General features: G+C 44.3%; 1 protein-coding gene across 1 annotated transcript in view; it reads right to left on the bottom strand.

Moving 5' to 3' along the window:
• Positions 1 to 17633, bottom strand: part of sema6bb (sema domain, transmembrane domain (TM), and cytoplasmic domain, (semaphorin) 6Bb) — a 454736-nt gene that overhangs the window by 168943 nt on the left and 268160 nt on the right. Inside the window, exon 6 of the mRNA XM_070860875.1 lies at positions 9680 to 9781. Coding sequence (XP_070716976.1) covers positions 9680 to 9781 — 102 coding nt within the window. The remainder of the gene's footprint in view (positions 1 to 9679; positions 9782 to 17633) is intronic.

The raw sequence follows: 17633 nt of genomic DNA, 5'->3' as shown, positions 1-17633 counted from the left end.
CCCAATTTTTTTTTTGTTGAAAGATTGCTGATGTACCGCCCATCTGGCGCCCAGGTCCCGCCCGGCGGGAGTTTCTTCCGTGAAGTACCGCTGGCGCAACTTCCTGCCGCCAGTCCATCCCAGAGGCTCCAGAAATGGGATTTTCCTCGTGCACGATCCTCGAAGACTGTGCTCCTGCCCGCCAGAATGACCGCTGGCAAAATGGTGGTCTGAGCAAGGCCATAAATCGGGTGGCAGGGAGAATCACGCAGAGTGGTCCAGTGCTGCACATCCCGGGTAGCATCCATAGGCTGCACCATTATCAGAGGCTCAGAATGAGTTCTCAGATCGACCTTACACTGCATAGAATGACTTCATACAAACTGAAGCTCTGCCCGGGGACCGCCGAGAAATGGGCGGGTCTCAGCTCTGACCAAGTTCGGGCCCAATGAGTGAAACTGCGAACATTGTAAGAATATATCAGTGGAACTAGTTGGAATTAGCATGCTGATCTTTCACCTCAATCAGTGAAGATACATTGGAAGGAATATGGAATGATTTATTTATTATACATTTTTAGCGATCGTGCAGTATTTGAATTTAGCCTCGACTGATGGCTTGAACTATGAAATAAGCTTCACTTGTTCCATCATGTGAATCCCTCAATGATGTTATCCTGCAGCCACACTTTTAGACCCCATTCAGTGTGTGTGTGAGAGTTTAACTGTGCTGATAGATATTTGCTAACTGCTGGTTAACACTTCTTCAGGCATCGTTCAATTATCCAATGATTCAATTCAGTTGATAGTTTGGACCGGTTGCATATTCCGGCCCCAGAAACACACACAACTGAAGGACTATTCGCAATTTTCAAAACATCGGAGATTTAAATTCTCTACTCGGATTTGGTTCTCCCCCCCTATGCAACAACAATCCTGTAGGAGTCTCAGAATTTGCTATCATCAGAGAACATAAAGGTCCAAACACAGTGACAACAGGGACAAAGACAGCCTGCCTCCTAATTTAAAATAAATAAAACAATCCAGTCTATTGTGTGCCGTGTAAATGGATATAAACTGGTTTAGTCAATCTCATGATTGTTGACCTCGATGGTCTAATTGCATACAATCTATTTTGGAATGAACTATGCAAGGGGAATGTTGGGCGTCAGTTGGAAGGACCCAAAGGCTGATGTGAAGTAATTAGGAAGGATAGCCCGTGTGCAGGAACAGTGCCTGTTATAATGAGACTTTCTTATTGAAGCACCCGAGCCCATAGTGCTAACCACAAAATGGTTGAAAAGAGTAGGAGAGAGGATGAGCAGTAGTTTGACAACATCAAGCTTACACTTCATAAGCCTGTAAATTCTAGATTGTGTCAGGCAGGGATGTATGTTGTTCAGCTATAAACCAATACCCTCAGAAGGAAGATACAATTGCAAAAGACCACACTGAATGCCAAATCTGAGATGGTCAGACTTGACTGTAGGAGTTGGAGGGGGGGGGGAAATCATGATGGCACGGTCTTGAGGCATCTATTGTCTGGTTATAATGACTGACTAATTTATTTTCAGTCTCCTCCATGTTTTATGCACAGCCTATATCTACCAACACTATCCTTACCCCACCCCCTTCCCAGTTTCACGCAAGACTGAATGATAGACAAGGCCTTTGTGTTTTCTGAAAGTCTAAAGGAAACATAATCCTCAGGCCCCCCTGCACCAGCTACCTGATTAGGTAAACACTTGTCACATTCCCAGTATAAACACAAATGACAAATCCTATCCTAATCAGCCGTTCTTCGGAAACCTTAGGAATGGAAACAAGGGTCTCTTTATTCTTGTGTTTTTTTCTTTAGAAATGAAAAGCTAGTTCAAAGGAGAAGGACGAAATCCTGCAGTTATAATTAGTTGTGTTTATAAAATTTTAACTCCCGGACTTCTTCACACTATAGAGCTTGCTTGAGTTATGGTCAATTAAGTAAATTAAAGTAACAGAATCCCTGTCGGCAGGACTATAGAAACTGCATTTAATTATTGCCATGACTTGTGTGACATATTTTCTGCTGACCTCAGTCTTTATACACACACAATCCTCAAAACGTTTTTTTCAAATTCACTAAGACAGAAAATTAACTAACTCTTGAAATGCCAAATCTCTCGATGTTATATTATAGTTAAGCAGTTCGGATAATGATACAAACTATTGGGAGTGAAGCTTTGAACATTTTAAGAATATATCAGTGGGGCTGAGTGAATTTAGCATGCAGACCTTTCATCTTGTTCAATGGAATGCATTGGAATCACATTGGAAGTAACATTTATGCAATGATTTATTTACTATCATGCACTTTTGTCAGCCCAGACTGATAGCTTGAACCATAATATAAAAAGAAAAGGCACTGGTTTGGATAAAGCACCTTTAGGACACATGACAAAATGAACAGGTGACCTGCTGGATGTCTCTGGAAATGGGGAGACATCGGGAAACCTGGACCCACTTCCTAATGACCTACTCACTCAAAGGGCCCAAGTTTCCACATGATTCGCGCCTGATTTTTAGGAGCAACTGGTGGAGAACGGACTATTTTAGAAATCGCAATTCTCCACATTTTTTTTTCTGCAGTTCTAGTCAGGTAGAACAGTTCTAGTTTAGAACAGAATTTTTTCTTCAAAAGGGGCGTGTCCAGCCACTGACGCCTGATTTGAAAGTTTCCACAGTGAAAATGTACTCCAAACTAAAGTAGAATGGCGCCAGTGAAGATTTTTGTAGAACTGAAAAAACCTGCTCTACACATTAAAAAATCAGGCGCAGGTTACAAATTAGGCGCCCAGAACGAGGTGGGGGGGAAGGGAACTCATTAAATTTGACAATAAATCCTTATTTATACTTCTACAAATATTATACAAATAAATCCAACCTGAATAAACATTTATAAGCCAAGAAAAGATTAAATAAACCATCTTCCTACCTGTGTGAAAGTGCTTCAGCCAGGGAGAATTCTGCAGCTGTTCGTGCTACTGAGCGAGGGAGGGAGAGAGAGAGAGAGAGAGAGAGGGGAGGGAGAGAGAGAGAGAGGAGAGGAGGGGAGCGGGGGTCGGGAGGGGGGGGAGGGGGGAGCGGGGGTCGGGTCGGGGGGGGGGAGCGGGTGTCGGGTCGGGGGGGGAGCGGGCCTCGGGTCGGGTCGGGGCGGGGGGCGGGGGAGAGCGGGTCTCGGGTCTCTGTCGGGGCGGGGGGGAGCGGGCCTCGGGTCGGGTCGGGGCGGGGGGGAGCGGGTCTCGGGTGTCGGGTCGGGGCGGGGCGGGGGGTGGGGGGAGAGCGGGTCTCGGGTCTCTGTCGGGGCGGGGGGGAGCGGGCCTCGGGTCGGGTCGGGGCGGGGGGGAGCGGGTCTCGGGTGTCGGGTCGGGGCGGGGCGGGGGGTGGGGGGAGAGCGGGTGTCGGGTCTCGGTCGGGGCGGGGGGGAGCGGGTGTCGGGTCGGGTAGGGTCTGGTCGGGCGAGGAGCCCCATTCACGCAGCCCCAGTGAGGCCATTGGGCCAGGGCTAGGGGCTGCGTGCTTCGGGCCCCTCCCACACAGTTCAGCGCCTGGAGCTACTGCACTTGCGTGCCGACTGTAGCGCGCATGTGCAGAGGTCCCGGCACTGTTTTCAGCGCCGGGACCTGGCTCCGCCCCCCCACAGCTCGTGCCGGCTGCGCCGAGTGCCACAGGACCTGTAAGTCGGTGGAGACTACCGAGAATTTTTTTAGGCGCCGTTTTAGGCGCGAAAAACGGGCGCCCAGCTCGGAGGGGCGCCCGTTTTTTTTCTTGTGGAAACTTGGGCCCAAAGATTCCTAGCAGTGCCTCAATATCCCTTTCGAAAAGATGCCAACTAGTGAAGCCAGAGAGGTCATCATTATCATAGCTTGTCAAAATCTAATGCATTTATCTCAATAATTCCTCAGAAGTACAGGAGCAGTCCAACAGGCATTGTTCACGTGTTTGCCCAAGATCTCCATGTTTACATCTGGGGTTATTTCTCAGCTTCCACTTGGTCATATTGCCAACAGTCTTTGCCATCCCAGCTCGTGCTCATTTCGGGTACAACAGTGTTTTCATGCAACGGCAGTGCCGAGAAGAAGTTGTTCTAAAGAAACCAGGTTCTCCAGGTCTTTTTACAGCTCAGTACCACACCAGATGGTGGATTGCTACCTGTCAGGGTCACTTACATTGTCTCCACCCCAGTTTAGTTTTCTCTGTGATAATTAAGTGAAACAAAATATATATTTTAATCATATTGGAAATAACATTCACCCAACAAATAGACAGTCGGTTTACCATAATACTTTACCATAATCGGCCGAGCTTTGTTTCCTTCATGACTTCCAGGTCCCCCCCACCCCACACATCGATACAGCTCAGAGTTAAAATCAACCCCATAGTGTCTATTTAGGAACCCAATAGTCAGGCTCATTTTTCTTTCTAAGCAAATGCTTTGAACAGCTCAGCCAACCAGCATATTGAAATGTATTAGTGTATGCCTGTAACATGGACTCAACAAGACCAGAAAATATTCCTCACTCCACAACTGGAACAAACAACAAACCATCCAAACCCCAAAAGGCCAACAAGGAATTCAATGGGCAATAAACGGTTATAAAACAAAGGTTTTCTTTGCTGCCAATCTTGGTAAACAGAGCACTCTTCTGGAGTTCAAGAGGAGGCCATATCAAAAAGTCTCCAGTCGTTTTGGTTACCCCTTGCCACTGGATAAATGCCTAGCTCTGTCAAGCCCGTGTGGTGGCTGATGTGCAACGGTCACCACTCGTTAAAAAAATCCACGCACAGCCCTCAATTGGAGTTCAGGACTGGAACATCGGGTCCTTCATTGAAACATCTGTGAACTCATGTGGAAGCAAGTCATCCTCGTTCGAGGGACCGCCGATGATGATGATATCAAAAAAAAATGTGTATTCAAGATTGTGAAAGGAATTGACAAGACTAAACTCAGCATAATGGGGTCGATTTGGCAATCTTGGCACAGAACTTCATGTGATGGGGGAATATATCAGTATTTGGGAGTCAGCCTGCTCAATCCATGGCTTGTATGTTTTACCATCTATAATTGGATGGGAGACTATGCAAGCTATGGATCGGGCATGCTGAATGTAGCTGAATGTCCACGTTGGAAGTGATTAATGTATCCATTGTTCACTATGACAAAGGGATCAAATACTCGGGGAACTAGGAGTAAGAATGGAAAGAAAGTCAGGCAGAACTTTTTTACTCAAAAGGCAATAAGCTTGTGCTGTAAGAAACCAGGGAGACCAATGGAGTGCATAGTATACATGGCAGCATCTAGATGTGTTTCTATAGAGTGAAAACAGGATTGGGCTTGGCAGTGTTAACTTCCAAAGTTGAATATCCTGCTGGCCTTTACTGCATAGGCTGACTCATGAAGGCTGTCCAATTGAGTGAGGCAACAGAGGGATGGTGTCACTTTCTAGAAACACATCTAGTTACCTTCATGTATACTATACAATCCATTGTTCTCCCTGATATCTTATTCCTATGGAATTATACCCAGTACATGAAGATACTTTCAGAAGGTACAAAAAATAACTAAAAACGCTAATGGAATCTTGAGGGCTAGAATACAAAGGGATGAAGTTATGTTACAGCTGTACAGAGCTCCGAATGAACCCAGCCGCAGGCACTGCACATCAGGACGGATATAGGGCTTGGAGGGGGTGCTGAGCAGATTCACCTGAATGATATTGGGGCTAAAAGGGTTAAATTATGATGACAAGTTGTGTGGACTAGTCTCATTTTTTTTTGACTATTGAAGATTAAGCAGTGATCTAATTGAGGTGTTTAAGATGATGAAAGGATTTGAGAGGGTAGATAGAGAGAAACAATTTCCTCTGGTGAGAGGTGGGAGAGTCCAAAACAAGGGAGCATAACCTTAAAATTAGAGCTCGGCCATTCAGTGGTGATGTCAGAAAGCACTCCTTCACACAAAGTGTAGTGGTATTAATAGAATCATAGAATGATACAGCACAGGAGGCCATTCAGCCAATCGTGTCTGTGTCGGCTCTTTGAAAGAGGGATCCAATTGGTTCCATTCCCCTGCTCTTTCCCCATAGTTCTGTAATTTTTTTTCTCTTAAGTATTTATCCAGTTACCATCGAATCTGCTTCTACAACCTTTTCAGACAGTGCATTCCAGATTACAACTCGCTGTGTAAAAAAAAAAAAATCGCCTCAGGTTCTTTTGCCTATCACCTTAAATCTGTGTCTTCGAGTAATCGACCCATCTACCAAAGCAAACAGTTTCTCCTTATTTACTCTATCAAAACCATTCTTGATTTTGAATCTATCAAATCTGGAACTTTCTCCTCTAAAAAGCTGCTGAGGCTAGGTCAATGGAAAATTGCAAAGCTTGAGATATTTAGATTCTTTTAGGTGTATTAAGGATTATTTGTGTGCCCTCAGATACAGTCAAGCAGTTGCTTATATTACTTGGTGGTACTCGATACGCTCGGATTAAATTCTGATTGCTCCTTAATTCGGCATATGCACATAGTTTCTTCAACATCTCCCATTCCTTACGAGGCCCAATATACCTCACAACCAGCTAAAAATATCCCAGAATGATTGTTAAAAGAATCATTTTTGAAGTGTGAAATCATTTAAAAAGACCTGTGAGGTAATTTTATTAGTCTTCATTGCTAGCACAGAGCTTTGCCTGTTGACGCTGCATAACAGAAATGTGGGCACCTGCTGATTTTACAACCATTAAGGTCAGAAAATCATGAATTTCTCAAGCGCAGGCCAGTGGGCGAGGCTCTATGCCGGTAAGAGGGACTCATAAAATCCGCCCTTGTATCTCTTTATGTGTTATCACATTTTTTGCCCTCATCTTCTCGGAACATAGGAACAGGAGTTGGCCATTCAGCACCTGGAGCCAAGGCGGGTAGGTGAAGTTAAGGTACAGATCAACCATGATCTAGTTGAATGGCGGAACAGGCTAATAAAATTACCTCACAGGTCTCTTTAAAATCCTTTATACTTTAAAAATGATTCGTTTAACAATCCTTCTGGGGTATTTTTAAGCTGGTTGTAAGGTACGTATTGGCTCGTAAGGAAAGGGAGATGTTGAAGAAGCTATGTGCATATGCAGAATTAAGGAGCAATCAGAATTTAATCCCAGCGTATCAAGTACCGTCAAAAAATTTAACCAACTACTTGGCTGTATTAGAGGGCACAGTAATGTACAATAACAAAGTCAAGTTTTAGTGAAATTTAAACTAAAGTAAATTGTGACACAGGCCCCTGTGGTTTCCAAAACCGCACCAACGAATTGGTGTTGAAATAAATTGGTGTGCTGCACGGATTATAGATTTTTCCCTAACTCGAAGAGAAAAGAATGTGCTGCAAAGGTTACAGGGACAGGTCGATTCCGTTCCTGTCATGTGAAAAGGTCTGTTCATCACAAAGTACAAATGTCAGAAACATTCATTTAAGCGAAAATGGAAGGAAGTGGGACCCACTTTAGACATTGAAATAAGATGGAAAAGATAAATTCTTGGAAGAAAGAAAAATTCCGCTCGACGACAAATGTTTCTATAATCAAATGATACATTTTTTTTTTGCAGAGTAAAATATTATGCATAAGAATGGAGTTGTACATTTAAGCTGACCCTGGAATAAGATGTCTCCACAAATTCTGACTGCTTAGTCTCTCTGTAGTTAATGCCTCCACTGTCAAAAATCCAGGTCACACAATGGCTGATTGAGTAAGTGCAGCACCACCAGGAATGTTTCATGTTTAATTCTACCAGTTCTACAATTTTAATAGGGGCTCTGTGGAAAGTAGAATAACTCTGCTTCCTAATTGCCTTGCGCTCTCTTTGCTGGTAGGCTTGAAAACCAAAGAAAACAGCTGTGAATTCAAGCTGGGTCAACATCCCAAAGCTCGGTCGACTGTTAATGCAGGTTGCAGATAGCTGGTGTAGGAAATGGAAAAATATGCAGTTGGATGCAAGATTGCTCTTTTGAGGAGACACATTATTGATCAGTGTGGGAGTGTTCACAATCATGAAAGAGTTTGAGGGGGTAAATAGTGAAAATGTATTTTTTCTGGTTAGCCAATTGGTAACAAGTTGAGCTAAGTGACAAAAGTTTGAAATCCAGGAGTCAGATTATCTTAACAGATTTCATTAGGCACCACACATGAGGGGCCAAACTTGCCGCTTTCTATAAGGCCTGTGGCTGCCTGAAAGCAGCAGCCACGGGTCGGTGCGGAATGGCTGCCGAGTCTCCGCGGAGGGGCTGCCATTTTATAAATTGTCCTTCCTCAGTTTTGGAGCGGTGTAGGGAACCGCTCCACCCGTATTCCCGCTGTGGCGTGCACGTGCCGACCCCTTACCAACCGCCGGCGACGCCTTCCCAAAGTTGCCCCGCGGGAAATTGCCCCTTTTGAAAATTGCCCCGTGGGAGCAGCGCCATCGCCAGCCAGTGCCTCTGATGGCTTTTGCTGTCGGTGCCCTTTCTGTGGCTTGGCAGCAAGGCCACCCTTAAACGAGGGGTGGCGCCGCCGACAACTCCATGTTTTTTTTTGTCAGCCGACTATCAGATTGGGCCACCAATTATGGCCAGCATTTCGGCCGGGCTGCCAATAGGCAGCCTGGCACCTCCTGTTGGGTACTGGACTGCTGGCCCGGCTGAAACCCTCCCAGGTGGCCCAGTGTTTGCCACTAAAGTGGCTGCAAAGTTCGCAGCGCCCCTCCCCTTTAACTGATGGGGAGGGACGTTGAGATACGCCAGCGCGATGACGTCACAACGCGGCGCTGATGACTTGTAATGTTGGCCACTCTGCCCCGCCCCCACTTCTGCCCTGCTAGTGACAGCTACTCCGACCTGCCCCCACCTCCGCCCCGCTGGTGACAGCTATTCCGACCCGACTTCCGTCCCGCTCTAAAAAAAAGCATGCAGTGCTGAATTTCTCCGGTTTGGCCAGCCCGTGCATTGGGGCAGCCGGAACACTTCAAGAGCGGTCGGTGCGACTTGTTTTGGGCGGTGGGCAATTTCGGCCCCGAGTAATGCAGGCAAGCTATATGTTTAAACACTCGGCCATAGGAGACTCACCAGGGGCCAGGAGCAGCAGCAATCCAGGCTGTTCCTAACACAGAATTTAACTAACAGAGGTTTTCACTATTTATATATTTCTTGAAATACACCTACTGTTTCTTTGATGTGACTGTGACTCAGCACTTGCATGTGACTGATTTCAAACGCAAAACTTTGCAGACGAGAGGCCCAAATTCTTATCTATACCAGTTCTCAAGGTTGCTGAATGCTACATTCCTTACCTTACTATACCGAAGTTATCTCTCAGGCACTGGTACAGGTACGATAAGCCAAATGGCCTCCTTCTGAACTGACATTTTTAAGATTCTTTGAGTTTAGATATGCATCCAGAGATAAAACACTACAACACAATTCTTTCCGGACCCGTCCCCTTAGCTAATTTACCAAAATGTTACAAGTCCTGCAGAGCTTTCAATCTTTGAGTTGGCTGTCAGGATCAATATCTCTCTTAGTTGACAACTCTAGCTCATTGGGTAGTTGGATTCTTGTGTTGTTACAGGCTGTAAAGGAGACCAGTACCAATAAGGTTTGCAAGTACATACAGGAATATTACAAGAGGCAGCAGTCACTCACTGTGTAATTTGCACACACTGGATTGTAAGCATTGGTCCCACATATGAAAAGCGAGCTGCTATTCCTCTTCAGAAGTACTTTGATAAAGTTCCGACATTCTGCCTGAAAATACAAAAAACAAATTAGAACTCCTTCTGGCCAATTCGTTCTCCTCATAATTCAGAGTTTAAAAAAAAACCTTCTTACTTTTCGTGAAATAAAAAAATATTTTAACTCTTTAGACTGCCAGTAGCTTTGGGAAAGCTCCTATTTTAGTCCTGCTTGCTTTGAACTCAGGCTCTGAGACACTGAAACAAACACTAATGTTACAACACATCTATTCAAATATCAGCAATTGCTCCATTTTGGATGCGGCAACAAGTTTAGAAAAGTAGGTTTTCATTGGCTGCAAAAAACACTTGGCAGCCGAAATTGATGGTCCTGCCGCTGGCAAAACTCGGCGGTTTCCCCATTTTTTCGGCACTCTCCCCTCTGTGGGAAATTGGTGAGGCCCTCATGCCAGCGGTTTGGAAGGACCGCTGGGGAGCGTCTGCCGGCGTACGCCGGTGTGCAACGCTGAAAAAAGTCCTCCCGCCCGAGTTTCATCTGAACGGTCCTCCGCTCCTGCAGGAGAAAATAATGCTGGGTGAGAGCAGGTCTTACCTGGACGGTAGGTATGAACACCGGCAAGAAAAGGTAAGTGAGATTTTTTTTATTTACTTCTTTTGCAGCGATTTTGTGTTAAAGGGTCCTCTGAAGGTTTTGTGATTTTTTTTTGTTTATTTCTTGAGCATTTTTTTTTGTGCATTCCCTCCTCCCTAGACCCGACTCCACCCTTGGTGTAACTTTCTCCAGGATTCCATTTGCCACCCAGAGTCCCCCGCTATCACCCTTTACCACCCAGAATTGGCGTGTAATTGGTGCTTTTTTCCTCCTTTTTTGACCAAACTTCTGCCCAAAGTACCATCAGGATCTTAATGGTCTTTTCAACGGTAAATGGGCGGAACTTGCCTTTGATCAATTTCGATTCCTTGGAATATTGATTACCATGGATGTGACCTGGCCAATTTCTGATTTGATTTTATGTATCAATAACTCAAGTACCTCTGTAATTGTAATGTATTATCACATGGTTTGGTATGAGTTTACTCAGCTCGCTGTGGCTTAATAAAGCAAGCACATGGACTAGCAACCATTGTGTCTCTGTCCTTCATTTGTTCCACCCACATATAATGCATTTTGGTGATGATGATGGGATCCCAAAGCCATTTTTAAGGATCATGGAAGCACACAGAGTTCAACCTTTGAGTGGACAAGTTTAAGGTAATTTAGTGACACCTGAACTGAATTTTTGCGATGTTTTAACATTAATGCTCATGCAGAATTGTCTGTGTGTATGTATACAAAGCAACAGCGGCGTGGATTCTCACAGGTACACAGGTAGTGTGCTGAGTCACTGTTCGACGGGATCGGGACAATCATGGCCACGCTTATAGGATTCATCAGAAGCCTCGCATGTATGACTAAGCTTGCAAACCATTCAGTTCTTACACTGAGTGGATGGAGATGTTTTTTAGGGCCAATAATATTATTGAGACCTAGGTGCAGATGAGAATGTTCAAGCTCAAAATAAAGTAATTCGTGAATGAAAGAAGGCAACTTTTCTAACGGAGATCGGGCCAGATGTCTATGGAACGTTGACAAACCTACTCGCGCCAGGGAAAACGAAGGATGCGTTGTTTGAAGACATTGTTGTGACACTCAAGGACCATTTCAACCCAATGTCTTTGGAAATAGCAGAGAGCTATAAGTTTGGTACCAGAAAGCAAAAACAAAGTGAAACCATCAGTGAGTACATTGTAGCTCTTAAGAACTTGTCTTTCTATTGTAACATTAGCACATTTTTGAATCTTGTGTTGCGAGATGCGTTTGTGTGTGGACTGGTGGATGAGTGCATAGTCCAAGTTAATGAACACTCTGAACCGAACATTTGACATAGCGTGCAAAATTGCCCTATCTATGAAGATGGCGTCTAAGAAATCGAGGGAGCTCCATCCAACTCAAGTGACTAGTGAGCTGAGGTTTACAGTCATAAAGCCACCGCCAAACCTAAAGCTGTGAGATTGGGTCAAAAGCATGACGGTGAGAGCAGTTCTGTGAATTGTTATTGCTGCAATGGTAATCACTCACTACAGTCCTGCCAATACAGAAATGCAAAGTGCTTTCATTGCCAGAAGCAAGGCCATATTTCAACAGCTTGCAGAGCTAGATCTAAAGCAGGAATTAAGAACCATTCTAGTGGCAATGCAAATCAGCGACAACAAAAGGGAGGAGTTCACAATATTGAAGTAAACACACCTGATATGGAAGAACTAGGCATCTATAGTATCTATGCCACTATCAGCAATGCAAACAGTTGTGAGAAAGACCTTCATACAAAACTTTTGATCAACGAGCGATATATTGATATGTGTATCGACACGGTGGCAGACTGCTCTATCATGAGTAAGGACACATGTGAGAGGAAGTATATTCAAATATCACTTACAAAGAGTACCATTGAGTTAAAAACCTACTCCGGAGAAATCCTAGAGACAGGTGGACAATTGGAACGTATAGTTGACACAATGGCCAATCAGTACAGCTGCTGATTATTGTAGTGAGCAACAACAGGCCAACTCTCATGGGCAAAGACTGGTTGAGAAAGTTAAAACTAGACTGGAAAAACATCCTCAGTGCAGATGCTTCAAAGAAGCAACTCGACACAATGCTGATTAAATATGAAAGCATGTTCACAGGCAGTTATGAGGGCATCACTGGGTATGATGCGCTTATCCGCATCAAGTCAACGCGAAGCCTGTCTATTGTAAGACAAGGCCGGTCCTCTACGTGTTGAAAAGTCAGATGGAGGACGAGCTAGCGAAGCTCAGAGAGAACGGGTGCTAGTAAAAACTGACCTATTGTGGTAGTGCCCAAAGCGGACAAAACTGTCGCTTGTGTGATGACTACAAAGTTACTATCAACCAATTGTTTATGCAATCAAGATGATGTGCTGATCGCAACAAGCAACGAGAAATAAACTCTAGAAGTGTTAGATATAGTGCTTCAAAGGTTGAATGCCCACAATGTCAAATTAAAAAGTAGCTAATGTACTTTATGTGCAGCCAGAGGTTGTGTAACTTGGTCTGAAAGTTGATGCAAATGGCTTGCAACCAGTGAAGGAAAAGGTTGATGCTGTCACCAATGCTCTAAAGCCACAGAACATGTCTGAGTTAAGATCTTTCCTTGGAATGTTCCAGGACTAAGTGTAATATATATTTATAGCTCCACCCAGTGGACTCCTGCGGTAATGCGGCCATTGCTGTTTACAACAATAAAGAGGGAACAGGTCATTTGACAGGTTTCTGAAGTTATCAGCCATCTTAAAGCCTGTGTGTTTGTGAGGTCGTACAGAAGATATCACATTTGGTGACGAGGATGGGATTTCTGGATAACCTAGCTGAAATTTTTGTTGGTGGATGATTCAACCAACTGACAGAAAAACTTTGAGGGCTTCTTTGTTTTGATTAACAGCTAAAAATTCAAGGTAAATTACAAGCACACTTGGCTGAACTGCCAGAGTCCAGATGGCCGCAGCTATGGGAATAACAGGGCGCTTGGGTGAGTTTCAACGTCACCGTGAAACCTTCAGAGCATATGTGGAGCGGCTAGAAATGTTTCTCACCATGAAAAATATCATCAAAGTGTCCGATGATGAAAACCGTAACCGGGTGGTGTTGGAAAGAAAATGGGCTATTTTCTTAACTGAAGCAGGCCCCGAGGTGTATGAAACCCTGAAAAATGTGCTTGTGCCTGTCAAGCCAAAGGACACATCACTTAAGTAGATAAGTTACAACAGCACTACAGTCCTGAGCCTCTGGAAATTGCTGAAAGGTATCGTTTTGGAATACGAGATCAGTTAACCGACGGAAGTATCAGTGATTACATTGTAGCATTAAAAAAGCTATCTATACACTGTAATTTCGGAAACTTTCAGGACCGAGCATTGCGTGACCGCTTTGTGTGTGGGATGGAAAATGAAGCGATCAGAAGAAAGTTGTTGACAACTCCTAACTTGACTTTTGATTTAGCTTGTCAGACAGCTATGTCAATGGATATGGCTGACCAATATTCCCAAGAATTTTGTACCATTTCCAGTTGTCAGACAACAGAGGTGAATAACCTGCAGGTTAAAAGTAAAAGGCAGTTGGGCGTCAAGGTCTCAGCAACTGGCAATGGTAATAGAGCATTGAAGTCATGCTATCGGTGTCTGGGACAACACATTGCTCAAAGTTGTCCATATGTGAAGGCAGAGTGTTTCTTCTGCAGGAAAACTGGGCATCTTGTAAAGGCATGCCGACTGAAGAGTAAACCAACTTTCAAAGCTATAAGTTGAAATTGCCAGAAACTACATAGCATGGAAGAAAAGCAATAGGATGATGAGATACACATCATCAGGAGCACGAGGGTATCTAACAGCAATTCAAAAAGTATCATCATCCACATAGATGTTGCAGGAACCAAGATACCCATGGAAATTGACATTGATGCATCCGTGAGTGTAGTACCGGAATCACTACACCTCGACAAATTGTGTGATTTCCCATTGGAGAAATCCAAGATAGAGCTGCGAGGCTACACAGGAGAGAACATTTCTGTGGTAGGTCATTTTCCAACATTCCATTGACTCTGGATCAGTTCCTATCGAGTGGAGGATAGCCAATGTAACCCCACTTTTTAAAAAAGGAGGGAGAGAGAAAACAGGGAATTATAGACCGGTCAGCCTGACCTCAGTAGTGGGTAAAATGATGTAATCAATTATTAAGGATGTCATATCAGCACATTTGGAAAGAGGTGACATGATAGGTCCAAGTCAGCATGGATTTGTGAAAGGGAAATCATGCTTGACAAATCTTCTGGAATTTTTTGAGGATGTTTCCAGTAGAGTGGACAAGGGGGAACCAGTTGATGTGGTGTATTTGGACTTTCAGAAGGCTTTCGACAAGGTCCCACACAAGAGGTTAATGTGCAAAGTTAAAGCACATGGGATTGGGGGTAGTGTGCTGACGTGGATTGAGAACTGGTTTGGCAGACAGGAAGCAAAGAGTAGGAGTAAATGGGGACTTTTCAGAATGGCAGGCAGTGACTAGTGGGGTACTGCAAGTTTCTGTGCTGGGGCCCCAGCTGTTTACACTGTAAATTAATGATTTAGATAAGGGGATTAAATGTAGTATCTCCAAATTTGCGGATGACACTAAGTTGGGTGGCAGTGTGAGCTGCGAGGAGGATGCTATGAGGCTGCAGAGTGACTTGGATAGGTTAGATGAGTGGGCAAATGCATGGCAGATGAAGTATAATGTGGATAAATGTGAGGTTATCCACTTTGGTGGCAAAAACAGAGAGACAGACTATTAGAAACATAGAAAATAGGTGCAGGAGTAGGCCATTCGGCCCTTCTAGCCTGCACTGCCATTCAATGAGTTCACGGCTGAACATTCAACTTCAGTACCCCATTCCTGCTTTCTCGCCATACCCCTTGATCCCCCTAGTAGTAAGGACCTCATCTAACTCCTTTTTGAATATATTTAGTGAATTGGCTTCAACAACTTTCTGTGGTAGAGAATTCCACAGGTTCACCACTCTCTGAATGGTGACAGATTAGGAAAAGGGGAGGTGTAACGAGACCTGGATGTCATGGTACATCAGTCATTGAAGGTTGGCATGCAGGTACAGCAGGTGATTAAGAAAGCAAATGGCATGTTGGCCTTCATAGCGAGGGGATTTGAGTACAGGGGCAGGGAGGTGTTGCTACAGTTGTACAGGGCCTTGGTGAGGCCACACCTGGAGTATTGTGTACAGTTTTGGTCTCCTAACCTGAGGAAGGACATTCTTGCTATTGAGGGAGTGCAGCGAAGGTTCACCAGACTGATTCCCGGGATGGCAGGACTGACCTATCAAGAAAGACTGGATCAACTGGGCTTGTATTCACTGGAGTTCAGAAGAATGAGAGGGGACCTCATAGAAACGTTTAAAATTCTGATGGGTTCAGACAGGTTAGATGCAGGAAGAATGTTCCCAATGTTGGGGAAGTCCAGAACCAGGAGTCACAGTCTAAGGATAAGGGGTAAGCCATTTAGGACCGAGATGAGGAGAAACTTCTTCACCCAGAGAGTGGTGAACCTGTGGAATTCTCTACCACAGAAAGTTGTTGAGGCCAATTCACTAAATATATTCAAGAAGGAGTTAGATAAAGTCCTCACTACTAGGGGGATCAAGGGGTATGGCGAGAAAGCAGGAATGGGGTACTGAAGTTGCATGTTCAGCCATGAACTCATTGAATGGCGGTGCAGGCTAGAAGGGCCGAATGGCCTACTCCTGCACCTATTTTCTATGTTTCTATGTTTCTATATCACCGTACTGGTGAAATACAAGGATCAAGTTCAGAGCTTGCCTCTCTTAGTAGTGGCAGGAGACAAGCCTGCCTTACTCGGAAGAAATGGGTTGGGATCACTGAAGCTGGATTGCAGTGAGATTTTTCGTGTTGAAGCGAGATTTGCATCGAAGGATGATGTCATCAAGAAGTATCCGAAGGTGTTCTGTGAGACAGGTGGTCCGATCCAAGGCTTCAAGTCGAGTGTCAGGGTCGTGAATGACGCTCGACCAGTTTACTGCAAGCCACGTCCCGTACCATATGCACTCAAGGAGAAAGTTGAGCAAAAAGACTAGAGACTGAGAACATTATTTGTAAGATAGATCGATGTAATTGGGCTACACCCATTTTTGTTGTACCTAAGTCCGATGGCAAGGAAAGTTTGCATGGTGATTATAAAGTAACGGTAAACCAGGTTCTAGAGGGTAATGACCCCAATACATTGCCAAATGTAGGAGGTTTATTCACAATGCTGACAGGTGGTCAGATCTTCTCAAAATTAGATCTCACAAATGCCTACTTACAGCTTGAACTAGATGAGGGGTCCAAGTCATGTTTGACTATAAATACTCATCTAGACCTATATCAATTTAATAGGCTACCATTTGAAGTGTCTTCCGCCCCTGCCCTATTCCAAGGGGTGATGAACCAGATTTTGCAAGGTATTGAAAGCATAGAATGTTATTTGGATGACATACTAATTTCAGCACCAAATAGGCAAATTCATAATAACATATTGAATGAAGTCCTCAAACAGCTAGAGAAGCACAGAATATGAGTGACTGATCCCAAGTGTGAGTTATTTCAAAACTCAGTGGAGTACTTAGGGTACAGAGTGGACAAAGATGGTTTACGTCCAACCAAGGGAAAGCTGGATGCAATTAGAAATGCACCCACTCCAAAGAATGTCACTGAACTTCAATCATTTTTGGGTCTTTTGAACTGGTATGGGAAGTTCAGACCAAATTTGGCTACAGTGTTACATCCACTGAATTAACTGTTGAAAAAACAGCTCCATTGGAAGTAGTCAGAAGAATGCAATGCAGCATTCAAGGAGTGTAAAAGCCAGTAGGTAGAGAGCACCATGTTAGCTCACTATGACATATCTAAGGAGATCAAGTTAGCATGTGACACCTTTCCATATGGAGTTGGGGCAGTGATCTCTCATGTACTACATAGTGGGGAGGAGAGACCAATTGCTTTTGCTTCACGCACTCTCAGTGCCAGTGAGCGTAATTATGCGCAAATCGAAAGGGAAGCTTTGGCATTAATTTTTGGGGTCAAGAAGTTTCACAAATACTTGTATGGTCATAGGTTTACCATCGTTACAGACCATAAGCTCCTGACAGCAATCCTCCATCCAAAGTCCCCAGTTCCAACATTAGCTGCAGCTCGAATGCAGAGATGGGCTTTGATTTTGTCAACATATACATATGATATTGAATATAGACAATCAGCTGATCAGAGTAATGCTGATGCAATGTCTAGATTGCCTTCCCCATCACA

The sequence above is a fragment of the Pristiophorus japonicus genome, chromosome 18 (assembly GCF_044704955.1).
Source record: "Pristiophorus japonicus isolate sPriJap1 chromosome 18, sPriJap1.hap1, whole genome shotgun sequence".
Lineage (NCBI taxonomy): Eukaryota > Metazoa > Chordata > Chondrichthyes > Pristiophoridae > Pristiophorus > Pristiophorus japonicus.
Note: the sequence above shows the minus strand (reverse complement) of the source record. Positions and strands in the feature narration are given on the sequence as shown.